The sequence below is a fragment of the Durotheca rogersii genome (assembly GCF_024521655.1).
Source record: "Durotheca rogersii strain YMJ 92031201 chromosome Unknown GGS23scaffold_3, whole genome shotgun sequence".
Taxonomy (NCBI): Eukaryota; Fungi; Ascomycota; class Sordariomycetes; order Xylariales; family Xylariaceae; genus Durotheca; species Durotheca rogersii.
This window is the reverse complement of record NW_026251234.1, coordinates 1,263,593-1,279,674: the sequence shown is the minus strand read 5'-3', so window position 1 is coordinate 1,279,674 and position 16,082 is coordinate 1,263,593. Positions and strand designations below refer to the sequence as shown.

Genomic DNA, 16,082 nt, shown 5'->3' with positions numbered 1-16,082 from the left:
GCCCCGTAGCAGAAGAAAACGTTCGTGTACATGAATGATAAGCCAACTTGTGACCCTAGAGGTGGGTAACGAGGCAGCGCTCATCGTTCGGCTCAGATACTTGTGTATGTACGACTAGACGGTGCGCATACGTTACATGGCTAGCCTCCTAGGCAGCCTACACTTGTGGTCCCTTGACAATGTATTCATGCTCGCAGTTCAACTAGAATACTCTGCTTCGATTATACACCCTATACCATATTTAGGCTATATAGATACACGCTCTCCGTCCTCCCCATGTTACTAAAGCGCTGTATTAAGCCATATTCCGTTAAAGCATACCTCTACTCTTCTCATTTTGAGTAATGTGTGGTATACCGATGTGACCTTGCCTACCGACTCACAGATTCATCGATACGGAAGCAAACAGGAAATGTGCCCATCTACTCTGCTCGTTCGTTAGATCCCACTATGGCGAACCCGATATCCTCTCCAGCAATGTGGGGGCAATCGACGTGTCAGGGATCCCATAGAGCCGCACCCAGAGTCGTCGAGGTGGCCTCCACTCAGACGCTGGATGTCGGCGGGCTACCTGCTAAGCGGCTCTGCACCGAGGCGCCGATCCCCTTCACTAGGCAGAGGGACGTCACCGGCGGGGCGCGATGACCTGCAGGTTCCGGACGCCACGCTATCATCGTTGTCGTCGAGACGGGGATCTAGCGGGATATCGCGCAGGCGGCGCAGGATGTTGGCACGTGCGAGTGCGTCGATCTCGCGGCAGAGCGGGGCCGACCTGCCCTCGTCAACGGCGTCGACCCAGATAATACCGCGCACGACGTCGAGGGCCTGGGCGGCGGCGCCCAGACCCATCGACTCCATGAGGCCGACGATGGTCAGCACATGCCAGGCGCGGTCCGGAGGCTGCTCGCGCAGCGCGCTCGTGACGTGGGCCCAGAGGTTGAGCTCAGGCACGAGGCTCCAGTCCACGAACGGCAGCTGCGAGATCTGCCGGAACGCGTCGAGGTGGCGCGCGAGCTCGGGCGCGCCTCCGGCCCCCGTGCGCGCCCGCACCTCCCCGAGCAGCACAAGCACCGCTCGCCGGAACGCCTCCCGTGCTGCCGTCCCCGAGTACTCCGGGTCCGTCGGGTCGTTAGGCAGCGCCCGCCCCTCGAGCGACAGGATCTCGTGTAAGGCTGGCCCAAGCAGTCGGGCGACCGTGACGTCATCCTCCCAGAAGCCCTGATCCCTTGCGTGTCGGTTAATGTAGCTCGCAACGGCGGCGGTCGCCTTCATAGCGCCCATGATGTCGCCCAAGGAGGGACAGTCAGCATTCCAGGAACTGAGCACCTGCTCTAGATACCAGCAGTCGTTCCCAGTGTCGATCTCTTTAATGGAGCCCTCGGGAACCGTAAAGCGAGGCTTGGCGTTAAAATACGTTGCACCTATTAAATCGAGCCTGTACGATATGGCAATCCTCTTTAGGAGATGCGCTAGCCGTGTGGTCACGGAGAGGATGACTGACCAGGACACGAATATTTGCAGGGACGGGCTGCTCAGAGCTCGAAGTCCACCATTACTATCCACGATGCGCTGTAGCCTGTTCATGTGGGTACAGAAGCGGCCGAAGTTACCAACAGAAGACTATGGCTGGCCTCTTAGCACGGCCGCATATTGGGCGAATATGAGTCCGTACAAGGTGAACATAGCAGACAAACATACATCGTGGTAGGCAAGCCCGGCAACGGCAGTGATAAGCCCCTCACTCCGGCTCTCGACAGGGTCCTGAAGCCTTCGAGTAACCGACGCTAGCGATAGGGCGTACCAACTCATGGCATGGTCATCGGTATTAATCTCGGGCAAAGTGGATCCCGGCTCAGGACCGCGGTGTAACGCGGCGTTGGCCAGGGTAAGATACCAGACGGCCGAGTCCGACAAACCCATAGACAACCACGGCAGCCGGAACGGCCGGCGAACGGTCGGCTGCTCGTCGACCACTGTATAGAGTGACAATGTTAGATCCTGAGACTACCGGGCCGTCTGTTACGGGAAAATAGGGGGCTTCCACCGAATCGAACTAGGTTCGGCTGGGCCTCGCTCATATTTGCCGGGTACATCGTCGTGTGCAGACTGTTATCCGCCGGAGGATTTAGAAGTGGTGAAGGGAGCGAAGCGGGGGTGGACCGTGGCTCCTGAGCTCGACCCCCTGGAACGGCCGAGCTGGATCCCCGGGGCGGAGTCTCGCGGCGTTTCTTAGCCCGCGGCTTGCGGCGTGCTCTGCCGATATCCTTCATGACATGGCGGCGGATTCTGGTCGAGTGCCGCGTCACGTCGTTGGGGCGCGCAACATTCACGAACTCGAAGTCCGTCATCGCGTTGCGGGAATAGGGGATTTGTAGAAGGAGAGCTGGGTGAAAGCAGAGTCTAGGTCATCATCACGAGGTACGAGACGAGACTCTCGAAGACGTGTGCCAAATTTGGGCATCCTGATCATCACGTCTTAGATTTCGTTAGGCCGCTTATTAGTGGGTTGATGTATCGATATAGGGTGGGATGGGAGAATGAGGAAGGGTAGTCTGTCGTAGACACGGACGAGTCTGCTGACAAATGCTCCAACCTAAATACCTTGGCAGCTATACGCATAATAAGGTGTTGCCGATTATTGCATAGGTACCTATAACTTGTAGACCGAATTGCACATAGCGAGGTCAACGCGATTAGTCTCCATTATGCCACCTACTTCCATCGCACACACGCGCAGCTCACGATATAGAACGAAACCGCTGTCATCACGAAACAAGTTATGATTCTAAAAATTTCCTCGTTCAAACATCGTTAAAAGTCCTTCGGTAACCCTCCTCAACCATCATCGCCTACGGTGCAAGCCAGGGCCGACTATGTTCAAGAAAATGAAGCCCCCTGCTCCCCTCCCTCCCTAGGCTACCTACTGCTGGATGCACTGCTGCTGCTGCTGGTCGCAGTCGGCTACCGAGACGCCCGCCGCATTCCCGCTGTTCGCCGCGTTCGCGCACTGGTTCTTCTGCACATCGCATGCTCGCTGCGTCGCCGCGCCGATGTTCAGGAATTCCGCACCGTTCACCGAGAATGGCTTCGCCGCTGCGGCATTGCTAATGATGGGGACAGGCGGTGCGCCAACGCTGCCCGTGAATGTGTTGACGTTGCTGCCAGTCGTCGGGGTGGCGTTGTTATTTCCACCGTTGTTATTGTTGCCGCCGCCGTTGTTGTTGTTGTTGTTGTTGTTTCCACCATTGTTATCATTGTCAACGTCCTCGTTCACGCACTCTACTGCCATTAGCGACAGGTCCACTCGAACGCTGGAATTGACAATCAAACCTACCATCATCGTTGACAACGTTGTCGTTAGCGTTGCCATTACCGTTACCAGCGTTTCCACTGGCGGCGGCAACCGCGGCGTCGATTTCGGCCGCAGTAGCGTCCTCAACGAGAAGGTTCTGCGTGAAGATACAACCCTCCGCATCATCAAGAGTGTCGCAGGTGTTACCAGCACCAGTCGGGTCGCCGATCTGATTCCCACGCGTAAGTGACGACCACTAACAGGAGAGGGGCCATGTTGGCGGCTATTGCGATAAGGACGTACCTGGCCGGGCTCAAAAGTCCCGGATTGTAGGGCGAGCTGGGGATCAGCGCCGATCGACGCCAGTTGCACGGCAAGATCGAGCGTGATCTGCTTGTTCAGGGCGGCGGCACCGGTGGACGCGGGGTCCTGGTGCTGTTGGATGGCGGCGATCTCGGGGTTCTTGGCGGTCTCGGACGTGCAGAGAACAGAAGCCTGGCCGACGGCTGCGGTATTCCTCTCCTATCATGCATGTTAGGTCTTGAATCTCTACAAACCCAACCCAACTCTGGGGGCGGCATAGAAGGCGCTTACAAGAGCACGGTAGATTAGCGCGTTAGTCATGCCTTCGACATCGTTGGCTGCCTTCGCGTTTGTGAAGGCCTGATCGGCAACGCGCTGTTGCAGGCAGTCCAGATCTTGAACGAGACCGGCACCCTGGGCGGCGGCGGCATTTCCGAGGAGGGCGAAAACAGGATCTTGGACTTGGTCGACGTTGTTCAGGTTCAGGGCCTGGCCGACACCCCGGAGGAACTTTTCGTGCGAGTGCTCCTCTACCAACTAGGTTAATGAACGCCTTCCTTATGCCTCTACAGGCGTTCCGCTTCGGTATCCAATAAGTGGGCTTGACTCACGAGGAACCTCTCGCCTGAATTTGGCTGATGTCTTCCTGACCTTTATGGCGCCAGGGCGGGCAGATGCGACGCCCAGCAGGATTAATAGAGCAGCACTAGTCTCGACCTTCATGTTGGCAACTTTTCGAAATAACGATTGTCCGTGATGTAAATATCGAGATATGATGAACAGGCCCTGCCTAGAAAGTAGAATATGCCGAAGCCACTAAGGAACGTAAGAATACAAAAAGATAGTTCACAGAACTAGAAGAAAGAACGTAACGGGGTGAGATACAGGTGCTGTAGTCGGATAGGGAAGAAAGGATGAGGCCATACCAGCACCAGCTGGGCAGCAGAAGCCTTCTTATATGTATAGCATGAAGTACGAGGATCATGACGGGCGCCAAGCACAGGCCTCGACGAGGTTGTGGTGCCCCTTCGACTAAGCTTCAATCTTGGAGTAGGTATGCCGGACGGGATCCTGTCGCCAAGGACCACACAAACCGAGCGTCTCACCTGAGGAAGCGCATCTCTCTCGGCCCCGTCTTCCTTCCCTCTTCATAATTTAGACCCCTGACCCGTAGATCGAATCGTCCCAAGATGAGATGTTGAGCTTAGGGTGGTCCCAATCGAGCATAGAATTGTGGGATGGTCTGGGGTGGATGGTGCCGGCTCGAGCAGAAGCCGGAAGGAAATCACCAGGTGGTCAGGGGGCGTGTGCACGCAGATACGTAGTCTGTTCGTATAGCATGTATCTTCACAACCATCTATTGTATAGTTATACGTAGTATATGTAGGCATGTCATGTCCAAGACGTAAGTATGTATGTATATAGGTATTATATACTACGCACGAGATCGCACCTAGGATGTCATCGTCGGCCCCCCTTGTTCGGGGTTAGGGCCGACGAAGCGGTCCTTACGATAGGTTAGTTAGCCTATAACATATAGCGCCAACGGACATTTCCAACGTAGATACGCTGCCGGGGTCTGGGGCTGTTTACTGCGTAGTAATAAGGACAAGAACACCTAGTCCTATCGTCACATCCGCTCCCCCCCGTTAGTAGGCGTCGTTCCTCCGTGCTGCCACTATACTCTACAGCACATAGGTACGCTGTAGGTAGGTATGTATACCTATGTTCTTCGAAAACCCAAACGGGCGGATCGAAACACCGGAAAAGTGGGCACAAGCCCCGTTCAATAGCGCTCATACTTCGATTTTGAGACTGGATGAGGTTTGGATGAGACTGACTATCCAACCCCCGGTGTCTCATCGTGGTCGAGCCGCGTCCGGGGTGCAGCAGGGGTGTGTGATAGGCTGGGTCGAGGCTAACCCTTTCTACTTCTTTAACCCCTGGCGCTACTCAGACCCCCGTCAACGTCTTCTGTCTCTTCTCCTGCTCCGCCGAGCCGCGCAAGGAAAGGCAATGCGACTTCATTTCATCCCAAGTTACGCCGATCCACCCAAGGCTCGTCGCCAGAACACGGGGTGAATACGAAAGAACGCACAAGAACAATTGCAACAGCAAGAAATGCCGACACACCTGGGTGATAAATAGGGTAATATAAACATGGCCAAGGCAGAATCATCACTGCTTGCGTCAATTACCTAGGCAGGTTTCCTTACTTTGGCACTTACACGCCTACGTGTAGATCTAGATCGTCGTATAACTGTGAAAGTAGTATGTAGATCCCGTCAGAACCCAACCTAGAAACTCTTGTGGAAACGGAGAAGACGATATCGTAATTCTTCTCTATGGACCTCGTTACGGCCCGGAGATAAATAAATGAGAGTAACATGTCGACAGCAGACATATCAAAGCGCCCTCATATTGTGCAGGATCCAGCGGTCTTTTACGTATTATGGGTCCCTATTACCATTGAAGCACTACCGCTGGACATTCCTGGAATCCTACCCGCATAATCTAGGATCAGGGCATTTCGGATCTCTTATCACATAGGTACCCATGTAGGTATCTTCTGTGGCAGAACGCACTGCACCGAGCGAACCCTTTTGCTTGGAGTACATCGCAGATCCCACCAGCGCTACTGTGTTCAAGCCATGTTAGGTACCTGCATAGAGTTATGTATAACCTACACATCTAGATCTAGACGCACGTACACACGTAGACCACGAGTAGCGACGAGCGATGCCGTGTTGCTGTAGGCACCCGAAAGAACGTACATGGGAGGTGATGATAACAATACATCCTCTCGGCCGTCTCCAGAGCCTCAGAACCAAGATCATGCTGCGGAAATGTCTAGCGCCAGCGCATACATCAAGAACATATATAGCTTGTACATACTTGGTTATGTAAAGAGCCTCATTTCCCCCCTGGCTCGTGGATGACGCCAAGTCCGACGTTGCGACGTGTAGAGTCGTGCGGCCCGCCGAGCAACTTTAGTTAATCCTAGCATGTTATGATGTTGGAGATGGTTCGACCCAGGAGCGCCCCTTGGTTTCTTACCGACATAGTAACACTATTATGATAGTGTGTAAGCTGGTAGCGTTAGGGAGCAGGTCCCAGGTAAACCCACCGTACGTACGTACAACATTAGGTTAGGTGTCGTTGGGAGTTACCCAAGGGACATCGTTATAACCTTGCTTTAGTATCTGTACCTACATTAAGCTGGTCTGGAGCGTTGCAGCAACACTGCATAGATATGAGTAGACCTACATCCACAGGCGTGGGGGCCGACGAGCGTTGGTTGTAGCAGTCAAAGCCAGCCCCCTTTTCTATACCTATGTAGGTACATCCGCCAAATCGGGACACGCCGTGGGAAGACCCCCTTTTTCGAAACCACCAGTACGCCAAGGACACGAGGCCGCGAGCTTACACGTACTTGGTTGTGGAGACATCGAGACAGTTATGTACATAATATCTTAGGTACGTATTCATGAGATCGGCATCCCGCGGGATACGGGATAGTAACTCCTCCCACCACAACGACGACGTCAGCGCCAGCAGAGGTAGGTAAGTGGAAGCGTGTCGTAGTGACAACAGCCAATTTTCCCTCACGCGAATAACGACCCCCGTTACTGCGTAAATACCCCCGGACCGCGACGTCGCTGACCAATATACGGTGCAATTGTAGAAGGCCACGCCTTGTATATAATCGCATACGCAAATCAGCCTGTCAATGATATATGCTAACCTGCCTATCCTGGGGCTTTAGGTGCCCAAGGTAACTTTTCAATCGCAGTTATCGTAGCCCGTTACTACCGTCGCATTCTCTCTCCCCTCTGCCCCAACTTATAAAATCCTCTTCCACGTACCTACACAGCAACGCTCCCTCTCGTTCCCCCAGAAGCGCACTACAGGCAGTAACAGGCGCCCAGGGCTCACCTGATCCGTTTAATCGGCTCATCGGCCCTCGTCCCGGCCTTGACGACGCGGAAGAGATCAGCCTTGCAGCGTTCATGCGCCCCGCCTTCCCACCACCCGCGTGTTATGAAACTCCTGTCGACGATCATCCCGCCGTGAAACGAGCTCAGCTTCTCATCGAACCGCGTCTCATTACATTGCAAACCTAGCGGTCGTCACGGAGGAGAGCACTCATCTTTTTCAGGAATCGGCCACTCTCACCAACAGGCGAGGGGCCTCGGGCGAATACGAAAGCATGGCTAGGAATATGCCAGAGGGCGGAGTGCGGCGGAATCGCTGCTTATTCGATCAATAACCCCCGACTTTACGCGCGATGCTTTTAGTACGAAAGAGTACAGTTTGCGTACGTCCTCCTCTCCCACTTGAATCAGTTGCTCGGGTCTTACAAGAGACGCTACCAGGAAGTCGGTAGCCCGTGAGAACTCACAAAGGAGAGCACGCCCCTCTTGCCTTGCTTGTTGATTTGAGATATAATACTGCAACCTCCATGATGAAGTGGGCATAGGTGTTTCGGCCGCTCAGCTAGGGTCGTAAGGCATGATATTTCACTCACAGAAATAGCTGGACGTCGCTTGATAGACAGCGCTGTTCAAGTTTCAAGTTTCGATGTTTGTGTGTTTTTTTGTACAGTGTGGCAACGCCAAGGTAATTTATAGATAGGTGTGCCATGCGAGCCTCACGACCTTGCCATTACGTCTATCTCCGCCTAGCTGACGACGGTAAATCGGGAGGGGGTAGATGTGTACCCGGCCCCGGTCTGAGAGCGAGTAAAATTCTACAAGCACCGCCGCGCTTAACCGATAACCAACTTGTCGTCCTCGGGGAATTCGTACGTGGGAACCTCGAGGTTGAGTGGTGCCGGTCCTTTCCGTATACGTCCCGAGATGTCGTAGTGAGAGCCGTGGCAGGGACAAAACCACCCTCCGAAATCACCGGCCTCTCCGATCGGGACACAACCTAAATGTGTGCAGACACCTGCATAAGATGGACGTGTCAGCTATCTCTGCTTCTACTGGAAGAGGGCGTCGCCCGTTCGAAGAGCATCCCAGATGCAGAGCGACCCCGGGGCGCCGCGGAGCTAGGGAGAGACGGGGGAGGACGGGAATTATCCTACCCAACATGACCAGCCATTCAGGCTTCTTGACACGGTCCTCGTCGGCCTCGGGATCTCGTAACGACGTGATGTTGACCGAATTCGCCTCGTTGATCTCGTCTTCGGTGCGGTGCCGGATGAATACGGGCTTTCCTCTCCACTTAATGATGACATTCTTCCCCTCGGGGATCGTGTTGAGGTCGACCTCAACCTTGGCCATGGCTAGGACGTCGGCGGACGCGGACATGTTCTTGAGGAATTCTAGACGGCGAGGTGTCAACTATTGGATACATGTGGCCGGACGAGGAACGGGGTAGAAGAGAGCGGTGGGGGCAATCGAAGCACGGCTCCGCAGGAAGAGCGACAGTCGTCCGTGTGAAGCTTTCCGACCTCTCCTAACCCCCTCCCCCCATCTTCCCCATCCTCGATGCGGTGCGCAACGTACCTTGCACGGTGGACTTGGCACCTGCGGCGGTGATGGCGCCCAGGGTGCCGACCATGAAATATTGGAAGAGCAGATTCGTGTTGGCGCTGCCCTTGCTGAGATAGTGGCTGAAGTCGGGGATATTGGTCGACTTGGACTCGCCCTTGAACGGGCTCGAGTAGGAGCCGGCGGCATCGTGGAGCTGGGCCGAGGTGCTGAGGGCGCGGGCGGCGCTTATGCGACAGCAAGACTTCGATAGGCCTCGCACAACGGCGCGGGAGGCGATGGTGAGGGGCGCCATAGCGGTGGTGGGGGTGAATCGGTCGTCGTCGGGAATCGCGAGATTGAGGTCTTTTTTCGGGATGGGAAGGAATTCGGGTATGCTCAGATGTTCTCTCGGACTAGCCTGGCGCCATTGGTGTCTGTTCAGCGGCCCTCGGGCGGGAAAAACTCAAGAGCTCTGAAATTGATATCGAATGATTGGCCCGATGCTTCGAGTTAGCCCGACACCTGGCGTGCACTTGTCATGTGACTCTCCAACTTCCGCACTTCCATGCTACCGACCTACAGGTGTGTAGGTACCCATGTACCTAATCAAGCTGCCAGGTGGCGTCGGGCTGTCCACTCATAAGGCCCGCTACGAGGATAGATGATCCATCCATCCACCCGCGTCCACCGTGTCATGGTGCATATCTCAGGTACCGTCCCGGCATCTCTCAGCTACGCGGTCAGCTCTTCGTAACCCCGCCATTAGTGTTGGTATTTCCGGACCTGTCGTGACCTGCCGCATACTCTACAAGTAATGCACGAGAAATCCCTACGCCGGAATACACTGCTCCGTCAAATGCCGTCGATCTCGCTATCAAGAGACGGGACAAGCAAGCTCCTCCAATCCCCCGTCCCCTCTGAGAACAACCCCTCAGTGCATCTGCTTTAGCTCTTCCACTAGGTTCCGCATCGCTTCGACGTCGGGGCCCAATCCTTCGCAGACCTCCACTTGCTTCTCCTCGTCCATATCGAGGAACCGTTCGAGGAACTCTCCATCGATGAAGCGGGATGGCCCGTCTGACTCGCGTTCTTCGTTCCAGAAAGATCGGTATCGCGAAAACAATATGTTACCCGTGGTCTCCACCACGTCAGCCAGCTTGTTCTGGAACCGGATCAGCAGGTCCTGGTAATCCGGCGCGATAGTCCCGAAAAGGTATACGCCGCCTTCGGTCTGTCGTTGCCCAAAAATAAGGCGTTAGTGAAGATACTTCATCTACGTTTGTCTGTGTCTGAGTAGTCTCGGCTTACCGTACCGAGAAATGCTCGTGGAGTGACGATGGCATTCTCGCTAGCATCGACTTCCACCTTCCGAATCTTGTTCACCATCTCTCCCAGTTTAATCTCACTTATAACATCCATGCGTCGCTTGTCTCCCTCGGTGACCCCAGACACGTTCCTCCTTAGCACGAGTAGATTTCCTTGAGAGTCCGACTCCAGCCACGACTGCCCCTCGACGTGACATATAGCTGTAGCCCAGACGGACTGGTAGTGACGTGATACCTCGACGAGCCTGGCCGGCTGGCCGTCTTTCGGCGCGAGATACTCAACCAACGTCATAGATTTCATCAAATCTGCGACCGCGATGATGTTGCCTTCAACTGCCAGGTCTGTCGGATATGTCGCTGGCCGATACGAAGCTATCTTCCTTATATCGGCAGATGTCGACGACGTCTCGACATAAGAGTACATCACAACCGTCTTTGCTAGAGCCGCAGCGATCTTCCCGCCCATCACGGCAAGACATTTGCACGCGCCCTTCAAACCTCGGCTACCAACCAGATAAGGCGCCCTTTCGCTGTCCACCCCAAAAACTAATATGCGACCTCTAACGCCATCGCGAGGTGCGGAACTAGGCGCGTCGTCTAGGTAGCTCGTGCCTACGAGGAATCTCTCGGCCGGGTTTCCGTATGAATCTGTGAGAACAGCCCGGATCACGGCTTCCACTATCTCAACTGTGGGTGAGCTGTCCAGAGGGAAGTCGTTTCCTAGTTGTTTATACACAACTTCATCCGCCAATCTAAATGAGCTCGTGATAATCTCCTCATTGTTTTTCACCTGTCGGCTGAAACATCCTAAGCCAAAGGCTTGCTCACTGCGAGAGTACGCTATGCGCCGAACGGTTTCACCCATATGTAAAGATTGCACGTGTGTTCGCCGTTCTGTGTCTACGAGGCATATCTTCAGGTCTTTCTCACTGCCCACGGCGATAGAATCCGGGAATGCTTCGGTGTCGAACGGACACACGCAGGTCGCGTCATCAGCCGTGACGGCGGAGTAGACCATCCTGCCCTCGGCGGCATAAATTAAACTGGGATGTTCGCTCGTCGCGAATACATTATAGATGCCGTCGGCCTTGGGTAGAAGTTGTAGTCTGGCCTGTCGCGTCCCTAGGACGACGCTCTTCCGCCCAGAAAGGGAGAAATTGGTCTTTGAGACGTTGAATGTGATAACGTAGCCATCTTCCATGGCTACGAATAACGTCGGACCACCCAGATCAGGACGGAGAACCTGAGCGAGCGCAATGTCTCGCGGGACCGAAGCATGGTCGTCTTTGCGTCGCAAATTTTCCCCGTGGATGGACTCCAAGGTTGTCAGATTAACGATAGAGATCGTGCCCGACTTCCAGAATCCGACCACACCAATGCTGTGATATTCCGGAGGCAAATGGAGGCAAGCGACTTCATCCTTATCTTCCAGATCATTATAACCGACCCTCACCAGGTCCTGTTGTATCTGTAACGACAGGAGGACCCTCCCATCCACAGAGAGAAGGATCCACCCGTCATTTGCAGACACGCTAGTAATCTGCCCCCCCGCAGGCTTCCAGGTCGAGACGATGACACCGCTCTCGGAATCTACAAGCAGTACACTACTTGTCGTCACTTGGAGGAGCCGGCCATTGGGAAGGTTCCGTGCGAGCAGGGTCTGCTCATGAAAGACCATCCCCCTAAACGAAGACACCTCCACGATTTCACCGTCGGGGGCGAAGGTGAATATTCGGGTTTCCGTTAGAAACGACACGACCAAGGTATCCGTCTTGGCTGTCTCGAGAGTTTTAAGCGGAAATAGCGCTCGAACGCCACCGAGGTCGGGCAGAATGCCGACATCGTCTAATCCCACTCCGCTTCGCACGCTTCGTATGCTTCCGTCTTTGTGAACGCCGCTGCCGGTGACGATTCTCGCCTGGCCGGACGAGTACTCGTTGGTCGTCTGTGCCTCCCCTTCGCGATTACCCATATCCATCACGTTGAGATCTAATATTGGGGCAATACTGTCGAGCGTCTGGGATAAGCTTAGGGATTTCGTCTCCGGATCAACGTGGAAAACTTGCGAGTCGCCATAGTGCGAACCGACGAACAAGACATTGTTCCCCATGTAGACCAGGCAGCTTGCTCTCGAGGTTGTTCCGACCTTGGTCATCTGCAAGCCGGTTACCACTGCCCCATCAAGGAGAATCTCCAGTAGCCACATGGTTCCGTAATCGTCACCGATGTAGTAATGCGAGACATCATACTCTGCCCAAGCTACAAAGATGGAGGACTCGGGGAGACCAGTCTCGACGGTTTTCTTGGCCGCGTCGTCGTAGTACAGTAGCCGCGTCTCGCCGACGACAATCAGACCGCCTAATTGGGCTCTTGCAGTTGATGCATTGCGTATTATGTAACGCTTCTGGTCCTCTTCTCCCCTTCCTACGGGTATCAACATGGCAGCGCCCGCGTCTTGGAAGGGGATGCGATCAACCTGATCCCGAACCTCAAACCGGGACACCTCGGTGTTTCTATCGTCAGCTGTCAGGCGGTAGGTTACGAGATGGGAATCCGGGACGTCGGTTCGGGTCTGGTATAGGAATGCTATCTTGGGGTGCCCGGTCTCGACGTGTAGGAAGGCGGTGGACTTGATAAATAGCTCGGAGATCCGGATCTGGTCCATCCAGTGCAGGTTCTGCCTCTTACTCTTGACGGTGTGCATGCGCAGGACGTTGAGGACGCCCTCCCACAGGATCACCACCATGAACCGCCCCGAGGGGTCAACCACACACATATCCCGGCTCTGGACATCGCGCATGTGCTTCTCGTGTATGTCGAAGAAGGAATCGATGGTCTCGAGCCGCTGGGTCGTGGCATCCCAACCGATCGTGAAGTAGTGGAATCTGTCCGTCCCGACGAAGAGCAGTTCCGTCTCGGAGTCTCGGGGTTTGAGCTTCTGGAGGATGGAGATGGTGCCATTGACAGCCTTAGTGTCAGTGTGAACCAAGCCGCCGGATTCTTCCAACTTCCATATCTCGAGGCGGTTCGTCTTGCTACACCACGAAGTATTAGTAATTATGCTGGGGCTGCCACCGCTGTCATTGTTGCATGTTTACCAAGCCGGAACTTACGCTAGAATCAAGCATTCATCCTCACCTGGGAGTAGGCTGATGCGCAGGGCATGACGAACGCTGTTAGGCCGGTGGATGGGCGCAACGTAAGCCATCGTGCGCTCCTACCATGGTTCGATGCAGGGTCTGCTACAAAGAAGCGAGAGAACCTCACGATCTCAGCGTCTTTCGGAAAGAGAAGAGAGGCCTTCGGCGGATGCAGCAGGCGGCGGGTATTAGAAAATGTGAAAGGGCAGATGGTGGGAGAGGAAGATGACCCAGAAGCAACCGGCGATAAGCGGACACAGATAAAGCTGAATGGGCGGGCGCTCCGCTTATTCCTTCCTTATCTTTCTTATCGTGCCTACGGACTTTGGTACGGTACCTGCCCGCAGGGCACGTCGATTTGAAAAGAGGTCTGACTTTGCCAATTCCAACTAAAGAACCTCACTTACAGGCTTAGGTACCTACCTACCTACCTACCTAGGTACTAAGGTTGTTAGGTGTGCCAAGTACCTAGATCCCGAAGACAACCTACCCTTTATACCTAGGTATGGGCGCGTAAGCACGTAATCGGTTACGTATAGCCATAGGGTAAGCCCTGCCCTAGCGAGGGCTAATCGGGATATAAAAGGCACGTAAAACGGCTCCAAAAGGCTACGTAGATAACTATAATTTAATTAACTATTTACCCGTTCCTTAGATAGCTATATAGTAATACCTTATACGTTTCGTAAGCTTATTATTACGTTATTTTATTATTATTTAACTACTTACGCTACGGAGGTAATTAAGTAACGAAAGCTCCGATAAACGAGCGGCCCGGGATAACCGTATAACTACGATTAACGGTAGAGAGAGGTTATCGATAAGCTAAACGATTAAATCGCGAGGATAATTACGAGGATAGCTACGAGATTATAAGATAAGGCGGCCGAGGAAGGAACCGAATAAGAAACTACGTAAGATATCGCGTTAAAGAACCTCCGTAAGAAAATACGTAAGGAATTATAAGAGGACTTACGTAAGACGACCGAATATATTAATTAACGTATAAATACCGTAAAGTATTTCCTTAGGGAGATAATAACTAAGCTAGAAATAATAAGCGAATAACGGTAAGGAAGCTATCGCTAATCCTAGTAAGACGTCGCCGATTTAATAGAAAAAGGCGACTTTACCGACGCTAACGAAGGTAAGGATAAACCTTATATTAAAGACCTAGAGATTCCGAGGAAATTAAATAAGTCGGTTATAAAGACTTAACGAGTTTACGGTAAGGACTACCGTAGGAGCTACGAAAATAACCGCTACTATCGTATTTTACGCTTAGCCCGGCGTAAGAATTACCGCCGCCGGGGCCGTAGCTTAAGTAGCTTATTAAGAAGCTCCTTCGATAGTAACTCCGATTACGGTAAACGACGTAACCGGAGGATAAAGAATAGGAGTAGGGATACCGCGTTTAGGAAGAACGGTAGGATTAATTAGAAGAAGTTCGTTTTTAATCCCGATAAGAACGCCTATCTTAAGGGAATCTCGAACTAAAGCTTATATCGGGATATATTTATACTTTTTATAAAGGAGGTAAGGTATAGAAAAGGAATAGAACTCGACGAATAAAACGAGATATTTCTAGCGAAAGTAATCGCCGGGACCTATCGGAGCTAACCCTTATAATTAATAGCGGACGTACGTTTAGGTACGAGGATACTAAAGATATTCGATTAAACCTATGTCTTTATAAGAAAGGTTCGTTAATAGGAGCTATAGGAATAACTTATTAAAATAAAATACGACGGTAAGGATCCGGTAGAGTTTACGTTTAAGTAATAATTAGCCGTTCGTTAGTATATAAATACCGGTCTCGTAATCGGCGAAGAATAATAAATTACGATATTCCTTAGCTATATATAGGATAAAGTAACTAATTAGGTTAAGATCGTAAATACTATAATTAAAACGAAACCTATAGACCTACTAGACGTACTTAATAACTTCCGCGGAAAATTCCGTAATAAGATTAATAAGTATAAGAGTAATAAGAATAGCGGCGGTAATAATAACTAAGCTAATAACGCTTAAAGTAAGGAAAAGGATAAGAAAAAGAAGCCTTTATAGAATTAATAAGAAGAGCCCTTTTACTTTAACTATAAGGAATATAAGTATAAGGCTAAGGACTACCCGAAACCGCTAAAGGAACGAAAGAGTAAGAGTAACGGCGGCGGTAATAATAACGGCGATAGCGCCTCCGGCGGATTAAAAGGCGATTCGAAATAACCGTCGACGTAATATATTACGTACGTATCGTATACGCTACTTTAATTCGGTTATTACGATAGCGGGAACGGGATATATCGAACGAAAATAGATACGGTAGAGCTTTCTAGGCTAGTAAGCGCTTATAACGAATTACGCCGTAAGAAAGACCCTAAATAAAAGCCTATCCCTATTAATCCCGGTAGTAACCTAACTATAGCTAACCCGCTAAAGGGCGAGCGACCTATAAAGCCTTTAAGAATTTATTACATAAAGAGCCACTTATATATGGCTCCCTACTCCTTCTCGAGTTACTCGCTTACCTAATATAGCT

The 16,082-nt window shown here is 52.5% G+C and overlaps 4 protein-coding genes across 4 annotated transcripts; all 4 read right to left on the bottom strand.

Moving 5' to 3' along the window:
* Positions 1-113: 113 nt before the first annotated feature.
* On the bottom strand, positions 114-2,544 carry GGS23DRAFT_551686 (uncharacterized protein). Its single transcript, XM_051515367.1, has 4 exons — positions 2,045-2,544; positions 1,699-1,973; positions 1,502-1,620; positions 114-1,435 (listed from the first exon to the last, which is right to left on the bottom strand). The coding sequence occupies exons 1-4, from the start codon at positions 2,346-2,348 to the stop codon at positions 568-570; spliced, it is 1,566 nt and encodes a 521-aa protein (XP_051375417.1). The 5' UTR covers positions 2,349-2,544; the 3' UTR covers positions 114-567.
* Positions 2,545-2,920: 376 nt separating this feature from the next.
* GGS23DRAFT_593444 (uncharacterized protein) lies at positions 2,921-4,318 on the bottom strand (the record flags this gene model as incomplete). The annotated part of the gene is made up of 5 exons (XM_051518035.1): positions 2,921-3,279; positions 3,335-3,521; positions 3,596-3,814; positions 3,887-4,125; positions 4,207-4,318. 5 exons carry the CDS (start codon positions 4,316-4,318, stop codon positions 2,921-2,923), a joined length of 1,116 nt encoding a protein of 371 aa, XP_051375416.1.
* Positions 4,319-8,218: 3,900 nt separating this feature from the next.
* Positions 8,219-9,697, bottom strand: GGS23DRAFT_283856 (ubiquinol-cytochrome c reductase iron-sulfur subunit, mitochondrial). Its single transcript, XM_051512574.1, has 3 exons — positions 9,109-9,697; positions 8,685-8,924; positions 8,219-8,545 (listed from the first exon to the last, which is right to left on the bottom strand). The coding sequence occupies exons 1-3, from the start codon at positions 9,386-9,388 to the stop codon at positions 8,364-8,366; spliced, it is 702 nt and encodes a 233-aa protein (XP_051375415.1). The 5' UTR covers positions 9,389-9,697; the 3' UTR covers positions 8,219-8,363.
* On the bottom strand, positions 9,698-13,789 carry GGS23DRAFT_283919 (mono-functional DNA-alkylating methyl methanesulfonate N-term-domain-containing protein). Its single transcript, XM_051512575.1, has 3 exons — positions 13,514-13,789; positions 10,384-13,435; positions 9,698-10,306 (listed from the first exon to the last, which is right to left on the bottom strand). Exons 1-3 carry the CDS (start codon positions 13,606-13,608, stop codon positions 10,007-10,009), a joined length of 3,447 nt encoding a protein of 1,148 aa, XP_051375414.1. The 5' UTR covers positions 13,609-13,789; the 3' UTR covers positions 9,698-10,006.
* Between the last annotated feature and the right edge of the window lie 2,293 nt (positions 13,790-16,082).